This window comes from Lonchura striata, chromosome Z (genome assembly GCF_046129695.1).
Source record: "Lonchura striata isolate bLonStr1 chromosome Z, bLonStr1.mat, whole genome shotgun sequence".
Lineage (NCBI taxonomy): Eukaryota > Metazoa > Chordata > Aves > Passeriformes > Estrildidae > Lonchura > Lonchura striata.
In genome coordinates this window covers 40,106,156-40,119,028 of record NC_134642.1, presented here as the reverse complement: position 1 = coordinate 40,119,028, position 12,873 = coordinate 40,106,156, and the positions used below count along the sequence as shown (strand labels likewise).

General features: G+C 39.4%; 1 protein-coding gene across 2 annotated transcripts in view; it reads left to right on the top strand.

Annotated features, from left to right (window-relative positions):
• Positions 1–12,873, top strand: part of UNC13B (unc-13 homolog B) — a 206,046-nt gene that overhangs the window by 74,059 nt on the left and 119,114 nt on the right. For both annotated transcript variants that reach the window (XM_021554690.2, XM_077790533.1), the window contains exons 9-10: positions 3,964–4,290; positions 6,197–6,287. In XM_021554690.2, the coding sequence (XP_021410365.2) occupies positions 3,964–4,290; positions 6,197–6,287 (418 nt within the window). The remainder of the gene's footprint in view (positions 1–3,963; positions 4,291–6,196; positions 6,288–12,873) is intronic.

The window sequence follows — 12,873 nt, the reverse complement described above, 5'->3', positions numbered from 1 at the left end:
GAGTGACTTAGGTAAGCTTCCACAGGCCAATGAAGAGAGTGGCTCAGAAAAGCTTCCACAGGCCAGTGAAGAGTGTGGCTTAGGAAAGCTTTCGCAGATCGAGGACACTGCAGTAATGAGCTTGTCTGCTCCTGGTCCATGCATTCAGACTCCCACTGTGCAGGAGGTTTCTCGGGACCAACAGAGTATTTTCCTAAGGGCAGAAGAAGATGCTTTGGGTACTATGGAGGAAATGGACAGTGTTGCATTTCTTACTGATGAAGAGCCTTATGCTTCCAAAGAGCAAACCTCAGAAAAAGTTGATCATAGCATGGCCTCAAATGATAAGATGGATTCCCAGGGTCTAAATGACTTAAATAGTGTGAGTGACATGAAAAATGAAGTGGTCTCTGAAGGAGTACGTGTACAGAATGAATTGCCAGATCAAAAAGTACCTCAGCAAACTGACAGATTACAAAGGACACAGCCACATGTTCTTCCTAAAATGCCAGAGGCACCTAATTTGCAAAGCAAACCAAAGGAACATGAGAGTGATAAATCAGTTTTAGATTCCTCAGTTGAAATGTTTTCAAGTTTAATGACAAAAATGAAACCACCTAAAACATTTTCTGGTTTCTTTTCTCAACCTCAAGCTAGTGCGCCTCCATCTGCACAGAAGAGGAGCTCCTCTTTCTTTGGTTTCTCATCCCTCCCAAGTGGCCCAGCACCAGCTTTCACAAATGATATATTTGGCATCTTCAAAGGTCCAAAAGAATCTCCAAAAGAGATGCCTCCAAAATCCACCCCTAAACCTCAAAGCACTGGTGTGAAAGATGTCACTGGGTCTGTTCCAGTAAAAGACTCCAGGGAGCCAGAAAATACAGATGCAGCCAGAGAGTCTAAAAGAGATGTCTTTACCTCTGTGAAGAAGGATGTAGTACCTGCTTCAAGAGAGGAGAACTCCACAGAAGAGTCTTCTGTGAAAACAGAAACTGAGGAGAAAAAGAGCTTGGAAACCTCGAAAGAGGAACCTTTGAGTTCCACTCCAGAAACAGCAGTCTGTAGTGAGAATGAAGCCCTTGAGGTGCTGCAGCAGGATAGTGAAACACAGCTCTCTGAGGTGGTAGATGCTCTGCCATGCCAATCTGATCTCAGTGGTGCAGTTGATACAGTGCAGACTGAGGCCACTGACCAGGCTGATGTAGGTACTTTCCAACCAGATGCAGACAAGGCAGCCACTGACATCCTTCACACTGACTCTACTGATAAGCTCGCTCTGGAAACGGAAGCCCAAACTAAGAGGGCAGACACAAACCTTTCTCAGTTAGATGAGAGTGCTGCACTTGCATCAGAGCCTGCTGTTGCAGGGGATCAGGCCAATGCTGGTATTGATCAGCAGGACTTGATCAGTAGTAATGATAGCAAACCCACAGCTCCAGCTGATGAGCCCAGTGTTCATCTGCCTGAGCTGAATGAAGAGAAGACAACTGAGGTAGAAAAGCAAACTGCAGAACAGGAAAAACATCTAACAATTGATGAGGTGCCTGCAGAAGGGATTGCTTCCAAATCGGACTTGAAGAAACAGGTTAAAGCTAATAATGTTGCTCCAGATACAAGCAGTAGTAAACCTGTCTTTGAAATACCGAACATACCCAGTTTGCCAAAATTTGGCTTTATGTCATCTTCTGATAGTGGAAAACCTTTTGGGTCATTCTTCTCTCAACAGCCACCTTCTGCTAATAAAGCAGGAACTGACGAGGGCCTCGTGTCCAGTTTTAAGAAACTCTCTATGTCTCTTTTTGAAGGAGGTGGTGAAGAAAAAATGGGTAAGCCAGAGAGTGCCCAAGGAGCAGTATTTGGGAGAAAGCTAGATTTCTCCTTTCCCTGGCAAAAAGACATCAAGGAGGCCTCTGCCAGAAAGGAACCACATGCACCACCACAGGCTTTGTCAAAACCAGATGACAAGGTGTTAGGAACAGTGAGTTCAGAAGAAAACTCAAAATCTGCATTCTCAGATCAAGTGACTGATGCAAATAGAGAAGTGAAGTTGTCTTCAAAGCAGCCTGACACTGTAGACAATGAACATTCTGAAGAGCCATCTGGTGCAAGCACTGTTGATGATATATCAAACAAAGAGCTGGGAGAAAAGCTTGACAAAAAGTCGGAAGATCAACAGAATGTGATTTCAGGTGAACTGCAGAAAGAAGATCAGGCAGAGGAGCATGTGCCAGACAAGCCTGAGGAGAGAGAAATTGGGCTTGATTCTGCTCCTGGTGGAGCAGTACTGCATCCTGACACACTGGCTGCAGATCCGCACAGCTTGGAACAACTGAATAAGAAAAGGCTAGTTACAAATGAGGCATAATAAATGGGATATGACCATTTATAATGCAATGCTGCAGCAGTAGAGAGTGGCCTTGATGTCTGATGTTTGTAGCTCAGTCCTAGTCCCCTACCTGTTGTCAGTGTTTGTAATATCACTGGTGGCTGTCACAGACAATATGGCAAACTACAGTCACTAGTTACCTGCAAGCCTTTTATACCATTTCTCACCTTTTTCCACTTCTTTTCAGTAAGTGTAGTTGAATTTCCCATGTTCTTATAATGTGTCCCACTGAATGAGATGTTTATAGTGCTAATTTCATTAGTCTTTCAGAAGTTACATTTTTGTGTGTTAATTCTGCTGCATGCAATTCACTTTGCTTTCGTTTTTAGCAATAATAATATTGTATTTGCTAACAAAAAAGTAACAGGTAGATTGTATTGGTAGGGAGGAACATTTTCTTCTCAAAATGAAAGGTAAAGGTTTTCAATTCTAGAGAGAAATTTAACTCACTGATGATACATTATAGAACTATTTAGGTTCACTTTGTATTACTGGATATATTAAAACACTTTCAGAAATATCAATGAAGATATTCTAATGCTTGGTCATCCTAGAATCCATGCAAAATTTATTTCATGCAGTAATGAAAGTCCCTAGAGGAAGGTGTCAGTATTTCATAAGTGTATTCAGTCCTGTGCATATGCTAAGTTACAGTTGCCCTTAAAAATCAAAACAGAGGCCTGCTAAACTTAAATTTAAGTATATATTTAATTCTATGTAATATAAGTGAAACTTGGTCCTCTGATCATACAGTTGCAAGTCTGCACTCACAGAACTTCCTGGCTCCAAATTCTTCCAGGACTGCAAGAGAAAAGTATGAGTGTTGCTTAATTCTTGACCATAGTTTTCCTGACTGCATGAGAAATCTCCATCTGCTATATTTTGTTTGAAGATTCTAGGAATTCAGTCCTGAAAGTGGTGTTTTGAATCGCAGAGGTCACACCCCTGTAATGCTGGGGTTTTTATATAAAATATATTATTGAGAAATTTCTACTGGAGTGAGACATGACTTTTCTTTGAAAAGCTGTTCCACTTTTGTAAAAGGTTGTAAGTTGAAGGACTTGACAGTCTTATTCTTGACTGCAACATATTTTATCATAAACTTTTAATACATAAAAGTGAAGTTGACTTTGTTTTTAAACAAGTAATCTTAAAAAGATGTGATAAAGATCCTTCTGCAGCAAAACTGCAGAAGACAGAAACACTTTAACTCTGAATTGCTGTGTTTCCATTCTTATTCATGTCTGGTTATTAGAATATCTTCACTGCAGTTTCTAGCTGGTGTAAGATGATGCAGTAGTTGGTGCAACAAAGACCAGTGTATACAGTGTATGTGAGTGTGTATATATACACAATAGAATTATATATGGTCTACATGCTGGGAGATTGTGTATAAAGTATTTCTACTGCCTACCAGACTTTTGAGATTCACAAATTTATATTTACATAATAATCATAAGAATATTATAGTTAAAGTGACTTCATAGCATACCTTTTTAGTAATATTTAGTTTCCTGCTCAGTTTTTTGCATGTGTAGGTTGTTTTGTGTTTTTCCAAGCCACTGTTTTTTCTGACGGACTTTTTTACTCTCTCATAGTCCTGCTGGCAGTAGTAGATACAGCTCCTCTTGCAATGTCAGCCAGGAAAGCTCTCACCTCAGTGAGCTGGAACATTCCCATGAAAGTGCCCATGGCTCTGAGCAGGAGGATGATCACCAGGAAAGGCAGTCAAATCACTCTTACCACAGTTCGAGCAGCTATCAGAAGGATGGTCAGGCGTGGCTCAAAGAGCAAGAGGAGCCTCATGGTAAAGGAGAGGAGGAGAAGGTCTGCAAAACTGAGGAAAAACCTGCAGACCATTCTGCAACTAAGTTACCTCTGGAACTTGAGAAGCCCAAGGATGTTGATACAGGAGTCCAAATGAGGTAGGTGAAGCTATTACCAGTTTATTTTCAGCTGGGTCAAAGAGGATTCTTCTATTTGCTGTTTCCCAGGGCAAATTATGTACATTGTTCTTGCAGCCTTTTCTGACAACTGAGTTGATGTTGCTGGTCTGTGAAATATATGTTGTAGGGGACCAGTTATTATGGGACATTGGCTAAGCTGAAGCTATGTCTGACTTGTGTGCGAAGAGGAACACTTGCTAAAACTGTGATTTTTGTGTGTGTGTAAAGAGGAACACCACCTTGGAGCTCATTTGCTAGATTCTCTGTTTTTGGTTTGATGAATGTACTCTGGGACCAAAACGGCTGCTTCCATTGCTCATGTGAGATCAAGTTTATGCTTGAACAACCAAGAATTATGTATTTTCATGGCTGGAGCTTCATTAGTTCCATTCTTGTAGACTACCACCATTAGAGGTAGTGCTTATTGTAGTTGTAGGTTGTAGAGAATTACAGCATGAATAGACATGTTGCTCTGACTCACTGTGGGAGTTTTCTTGTCCTTGTTTTTTGTCTTTCCAAGCTGTCAACAGTATTCAAAAGTATTTAATCTAAATTTGGGCAAGTAGAGTACTGGGTTTTGCACAGGTTTTACAAAAATTTCAAATTTCACTACTTAAATTTGGGAGTGACATTTTTCCTTGAGATAATCAAGTCATTGCAGCCCCTGGATGTGGTTTTACTTTCATAAATATGAGGGATTTTTTTTTTATCTGGTTCAGTTAGATACATGGGAAGATGTCTGCCTGTCTGTACCCTTTGGAGAGTACAGCTGGTGTCACTGTGCTTGCATGATAGAATTAACTACAGGAGTTCATGTGTAGGCAAGCCTTACACTAAAGATGAAAAGAGGAAAACAAGACGAGAGAAGTGTTAAACTGTTTTTAAGCTCTGATTCACTTTCCTCTTTTCCTTACAGAGCAGCAGGAGTCTTGTCCCAGAATGGCTGGCCTATATTTGTTCACAGGAAAGGTTATTCACATAGTCTATTTCTAATTTAGGCATCTAACTTGGATGCTCCTGCCTCACTCTCTCCATTTCTCTCCACCCTCTGGTAGTGCTCTCCTGTCTCCATGGAACAGGCCTGGAACTAAGCTCTGAGTGTTGAGCCCTAGAGCTGTACCTGAGCTAGACCTGTAGCATGGATGTGTTTTGGTCTCATCTAGGGGGTTGTTTTTTACAGTCAGCACGGTGGGGTGGGTGCTTTGCAGGCAGAAGTTGTTTGTTTTTGTGATTTACACCTCAGCAACATACAAAAACAGGAATGCAACCAAAGGCCCAAGGTATTACAAGCTTAGGGACTACAAAATGTTCTGTGGGACACTGAGGTGGAGCATTGGTAACAGACCTGCCTGTCCTTTTGAAAAGCTGTAGGAAAGAGTGGAGTGACAAATGTTTGATGCACTGGGGAAACTCAGGGCTGATTCATGTTGCCAGTGTTTCCAATAAAGAGGGGGTATAAATTTGTAGCAGGAGGAGAAGGAAGGGTCAGTGGCTAGAAGAGAACTGCAGCAGACATGGGTATATGAAATCTTCCATCTGCCTCTTTATGTCTGTAATTACAATACCATTGTGTTGCACTTGGCTTGATCTGTTGTCATTGACTGTTTTCCTCGTATTTGCACAAACATCATCTTCCTCCTGGGTTTGGATTGTGTATAGATCATATCTTTCAGCTCAGCAGTTTCCAAAGTGACTCCTGAGTTTAAGGAAACTTCTCCTTTAGCTGCTCCTTTCCCAGAGCACATGCATGGCTGTGCTGACTGGAGCCTGTTGGTTCCTTCAGAGCTGAAGCTGTAACTGACCGCCCAACCACTGTGTGGTTGTATCTTTAATGCTACAGGTAAATATCTTTCATGTGGTGATTTCCTTCTTTCTTGCTTTCAAGCTACCATGGTGACATCGAGCCACCACCGTTTCCTCCAGCAAGAGCCCGTTGGATTAGAGCCATTAGCAAAGTCCGACTGCAGCTTCAACAGGTAGGATGGAGTTTGCTCCTTTTCTGAGCTGCTGTGGCTCAAGATGTCACTTTTTCTTCAATGTAAGGCACCTCTTACAGTTTTGATGTTTTGCAGACAAAAATTTTATCAAATGTATTGTGTAGGACTCCGCAGCATGTTGTGATGGTTTTAGAACTCTGATTCTACCAGACATTTTTAACATCATTGTATGCAGCTAGAAGTGAATATCAGAAAAGACGCAGAAGCTGAGAAATCAGCTCTTAATTTGTAAATAATAATAATAATGATGTTTAGGACTTAATGGTTTATTCTAAATTGTTTGAAATGAAGACTTTTTCTCAAGGCAACTTGAGGATAGCTTGTTAGTTTAGTAGGAGTTATCTGTATTATTTGTCATGTGAAAATGTTCCTTGGGAAACTTTGCATCAAATATTTTTATATGTACTTATTGAAAGTGGGTGTATAGTAAGTCTTGGTATTTCTATCTCATGAAGGTAAGATTTAAAAATAAATAGTCTTGATTTGGGAAGTCAAAAGGAAAAGGTTGTGACATTTTCTATAACAGTGTAAACATTCTTGTTTTAGAAAACAGTGTTTAAGAACCAAAAAAAAATTGGATTAAAAAAAAATGTTATGGTTTTATCCATCTATATGCCCACAGAAAGATAACATATGGTGTTCCCTAGATTTTGCCTGCTAGTCCAAATGCAAAATTAGTTTATTTCATTTAGAAATACTACTTTCTTCTAGAGATGACTTGTTTTTCTTTTTGTAAGAGATTTTACAGTATTTGTCACAATCAGGACTTTCTCTTGTGGATTTTTGCAAATTTTCAACAGATATTGTTGTTGTTGCTTTGCATCTGGGAAGGCAAAATAGATTATTATATATTATTATTATATATTATCTTGTCTTATCTGGATTGTAAATGCTTTTTCATCTAACAGTGGCTTAATTTCTGAGTAGAGAGGTTGGATCAAAGCTCTCAGTATGACATGGAAAGTGAAGAACACCACTAATATTTAAGAAGAAACGAGCTTCTGCTGTGATTTTGTACAGTATGCGAACAAGGCAGTTTAATTCTCTGCCTTATGGAAAACAAGTGCACAAACAAGGGACAAGAGGTTCAACACCACCTATCCATGGATCTTTCTCTTTTTCTGAGAGGGTAGGAGGGCCATATGGTGGTTCAGCGTTGTTTTGTGCTTCCGCTGAATTGGAAGGGTAACATGCTTTGAGATGATTGTTACTGAAACAGTAGTTTAGTTTTGATAGCAAAATGTTGTTATTTGCTTTGCCTTGACCACTGCTGACAACTACTGATCAAGTTTTCCCTTAAACCAAAAAATATAGGAATTGGAGCTTTTCGGGACTGCTCTGGGGCTTAGCTGCCTTTTCTGTCCAAAGACTTTTCCTTATCTCTGCTCTAGGTCTCTCTTGTTCCATATAAATCCATGTCTCATGATTAGGACAAGAAATACTAGAATAGTAAAGTGCTATTGCAAAAGCAGGACAAAGCCTGACTTGCTTTTCTTGTGTTAACTAGATAACATTTTTTCTTTTATTTTTTTCTTGCCAGGATTTTTAAGCAGATTTTTTTTTCCATCAGCTTGGCTTTTTAAACAATTCTCTCTCCTACTAATTTCTTTGTTTACCCTGAAGCACTGTGTCCAAAGCTGAATGTAGAAATCCAGCTGAGAGCCTGCTCATGCACACTGTAGAACAACCAAGACTTTGTTCTCCTGCCTGTGACCCTGATATTTCAAGATATACTGGCTGTCCTGCTGTGATGGTGCTTTTTTTATCACAGGCTGTCACTGATGCATAGTTAGCCTTTTACACTTTCCAGAGCTGAGGTTCCTTCTGAAAAAGGGTTTTGTCTGTTGTTGCGTAGCCCATCTTTGTGTTGGATTACAGTTGAATATGGCTTTGCACTTCTTCTTATAGAATTCGTTGTTTTTTGTTTTTTTTTAAATTTTGTTAAGCACTTTGTTGTGTGTCTCTTCCTTACTATTTACGTGAACAAATCATTCAAGGTGTATGTGACAAAACCAAAGCTGATGGTCTGTGTGCTATCAGAGTTGCCTGAGGGGTCTTGCTTGATATATAGTCTTTGAATTTGGCGACCATGATTATAAATTTCTTACCAGTATGTTTGCATCTATTTTAACAGCTTCATCTAGATCACAGGATATAAAGGTTCTATAATTTTCTCTCTATCCCTTAGAATAATTTAGCTTGTCATAGAAGGAAGTTAAATGCATTTGACACAGCTCTACTCTTGATTATACCCTGCTCACAGTTATTTCTCTCCTTTTCATGTTCTAGAATATTTGCAGACAATTTTATTATTTGTTCCAGTCTTCAATCCCTGGGGAACTGGAGTGTGTAAAGTTAGTGCTTTTATAATTATACAAGGCTTTCTCTTAATATTTTTTAAGCATAAATCCTTGCTTTGCCTTTTTCAAGTCTTCAAGTGCATTGCCTGTTGCTCAAGTTCTTAGTGTGTAGTGATTATCAGTGTTGCAACCTAGAATCTGAGGATAAATGTTTATCAGAGCCATCTGATTTTACAGACAGATAAGGTGGTTATTTCTTTCATTTTTTTCTTTACTGCAGCCTCTTTTTGATAACTTTTTTTTTTTCCTTTCAAAACGCCCTGCAACAATCCAGTATTAATTCTGTCAGCTGCCTGACTGTGCTTGTGTCTTTCACTGAAGACCTGATGCAATTAAGGCATCAAATTTCCAGTCTTCTTAATGCCACCTGATGATACCTCTTCCTATGAATGGCATCTATCCTTTATTTGTCATATTGTGTGTTCATTGCTAGATGTTTAATTTTGTGCTTCAGCCTTTTGATTCCTTTCCTGTGCATTTATTTTTGCCCTTAGAAGCTTCTTCAGGAAGAGAGTTCAAGCTCTCCTAGATGGCAGGAGGTTTCTTCACTGGCTCAGGTTCTGATTTTTGTCCAGTGATGTTTCATTAGCTGTTAACAGCTTCCTGAACTCCCTTGTCCTTTAAGCCTCTTTCTCTTGAGCTCTAGACACTTGACTTTCTGAGTTTTTATTTGTGTTCTTAAATCACATAGTGTTTTCTAGCTTGTCTAATTCCTTTTCTTCTAAGGTATCAGGACAGTTTCCTCAGATGCATTTGCTTCTTCATTTCTCTCTGCACTTATGCTCAAATATGGAAGAGCATCTCTGCTAGTTGCTTTCCCTGCAAGTTCAGTCATCAGTTTGTCCATGGATTTTGTTGGAAAGTCAGTGATAGACAGACTTTCAGATGAGGATCATGACTTTAAAGATCCCTGTGGTGATAGTCTAGTCTAAGCAGGTGAGTCTCTTGATAGCTAGAAAAGATCATGTCTCATTTCTCTGGTAACATCTTTCCATCTTCTGTCATTACCTAACAGCTTTCAAGAGGACTGTCCTTGTTTGTTCCAGCACTTCAGGTGGTTATGTCCTTAGTGTTGGAAGTGATGTCTCCAGCACATTTCTGTGTTCCTCTTTCTCCGTGTGCCGTAACATTTCATGAGTACACATAGAGCTCCACCTCACGGATCTGAGGGGCTGGATTCCTAACACATAGACTAATGAAATTATTCTTGCAACCTTTAATTGTTAATGATCTGACTGACATTTGAAAGAATAAAGGAAAAGTCCAAAAAAGAAAAAGACACCCAAGAAGTTTCCATACATGATGTGTTTATAAATCCCCTGAGCAATTCAGCCTCCTACCTGGGAAAAGATTAATATTTATGTGAATAATGTACATGCATCCTACATTCTAACCATGAGTCAGAGAAATGTAGTATTTTAATTAAGACTTGACAGTTACAAAATGGCACAGGAATTTGTAACTGTGCCTGTTAAAAAAGCTTTGTTGTAGCATGCACGTACGTTTTGTTCTTCACTTCTGCTGTTTTTCTTGTTCTCTTGCTCTGGGAAGAGGAAACTTAATTATGCCAGGATCAGCTAGGGTTTTCAGCCCTGCAAAGAATGACTCAGTAATCCTCACCTTCACACTTAGAACTTTGACTACAAAGAAGGATTAATTGGTAGCACATCTGCTGCAATCCCTCAGTGGGAGCTTATTTTCCAGGACACGTAGCTATTGCATCTTCAACTTGCTGCCCTCAGTAACTGAAATAGCCTCCAGCTAGGGACACAGCTATGTGACTTCTAAAATTATACAAATTTGAATCTGACTTTTGTATAACAGAAGAATTGGCAGACCAAAGAAGAGCAAAAATTCTGTTAAATCATCAAATTACCTCTCTTACTAACTCTTTTAAGTATATTTAAGTATTAGAAGAGGGTATGGGATCGGAGATTTTCTCCACTTACATTGACTTTGTTGAAGGGGGAAAAAGTCTTGTGCATAATTTTCCTCTTATGTGTCAGCATATTAAATACATCCGTTGACTTGTTTTTGTTTCAAAACCAAAGTAACAGGAGCAATCTTTCCTCCTTTTTAAAATAATGCCATTTTGTGCCAATTATTTTGATTTAACCTTTGTCTTTCCCTGTTAAATGTCAATAGTCTGTTCTTCTTGATTGATATATAATCAGGTCACAAACTGAGATGGCAGATGTAGTTCATGACAGCAGTTTTCTGGACCATGAAGATCACTTGTAGTAGCAGGGACTCAAGGGGGTTTTCCTTTAGTGTTGCAAGTACCCAGTCATATCCCTAGTCTGATTTTCTCATGCTTTATAGCTTCACCTCTGATCAAGCACCTGCAAATATTTAAAAACTGTGAGGGTCTCAGTTTTAAAAGCCCTAGTTCTGGGAGGGTTATGTGTTGGTGATTTTGTAGCGTGAAGCCCTATTTTGATTTTGAGAGAGCAAGCTATTGGTGCAAAACACCACTATTCCCTTCATAAGCAACAGTGGAATCACCTAAGGAGTCCTTGCTGAACTTTAAAGTCATGGTGAAGAGACCAGCAGGGTCTGGTAGCAGTTTTGGTTGCAACTTGGATTGTAAGTTTTCTGCTTTTCCCTGTGTGAAATCAACCTCATCTAATGTGAGCCCAGGTACTCTGATCTGTAAAACCAGGTACTGTGCACCTGTGGAGAACAAACTGTTTTGAGCCAGTCAGCAAAAGACTGGAAGCTGTCCCTTTCTAACTCTCATGGATTTTGCAGTCCATGCAATAATTTACTTTTGGCATTTTATTTCCCTTAAGCTTTGTTGCCTAGGTGTCTCTTTATCAGTCCCGTGAAGATGAGTAAGCTCACATTTTCAAAGCCTCCCACACAGTGGCAAAGAAGCAAACTGAAGCACTGTGACTCTAATAGAGAGTTACTAGAAACTTCTCTTCATGCAGAAAAAGCACATCTCCAGTTAAATATCTTTCTTCTTTTCTATCTAATGATCTATGGAGGTTATCTTAACCTCCACCAAAATACAAACATTCCTGATCAGTGTTAGTGGGGATCTGTAGAACATTCTTGTGGTCATGAATTTGCTATCCTCAGGTGGAGGTCCTTTTGGTCAGGCATGATCTGAGGGTTGCTGCCAGCAGTACTGCAGACAGGTGTTAGGTGGCTATAGTAGTCAATCCTTTCTGAAAGTGCAGCTTTTAGATCTCTTAGGGATTGCAGAACAATAGTAATTTAGAAAGCATTTGAATACAAAAGTACTGGGGACTGTCTTCTCATGCCATAATCTTGGTTCTCTTTGTTGCATCTGAGTTTGCAGGCTGGCAAGTCTTGTGAGACTCTCCAAAATCCTTTGTGCCTTTCCTGAGGCAGCTTTTAGTGTGGGGTGATACCCTGGTGTTTGAACAATTTATGTCTTTTGTTGCCTCTCTGTCAGCTGATAGTCTGGGTTCAAATGAGGGAAAGCTTCTTTCTTCTCAAAATGTCTTAAATAAAATACCTGCATATTCACATCTGTTTGGGATAAAAGCCATTTTTATTTATCGTGTCTGGGATTCCCTAACATCTACTATATTTTTTAATGTGGTTTACAATTAATGTTATTTTAGAGCAAAGCAATAATTATTTCTATGTACACACCAGAAAATAGTGTTATGCCTTCATTAGCTGCTGTTGTGATTTTTGAGCAGCTGTTTGATAACCTTACGTCTGTGGAAAAGATAAGCAGCCTTTTAGAGTAGTTAAGAGAAATGCTCTTGAAGCAATGTGCAGTTTTTTCCATGATGACTGCAGCAGCTCGGAGCCTTCTCAGGTGCTAACAGGACTTTCTGCCACTTCTCTGAACATATCAATATATTGATACTCATCTCTGTTAAACCCAGTTTTGATGTTGATGATCTGTATCCCCTGGCCAACAGGACATCAGTCCCCTTCAATTTTCTCAATATCTTCTTGTTGCTGGTTAGAAAAAAACCCAAACAAATTCAGGAGGCTTTGCTTCTCTAGACTTGTGTTGTAAACTGTACATATCTGTAAGTCAAAATTGTTTTGGAGCCTTTAAATGGGAATCCAAGGTTAGTTTGCGTTTCTTCCAAAGTTTGTTCCATTTATTTGCTTAAAAAGAAAGATATAACTATAAACTATATCTGGGATATAGTTTACAAACATGGTGTGTTCTGCAATCAGGTGCATCTCCTTCTTTGTGGCAGTACTGCACA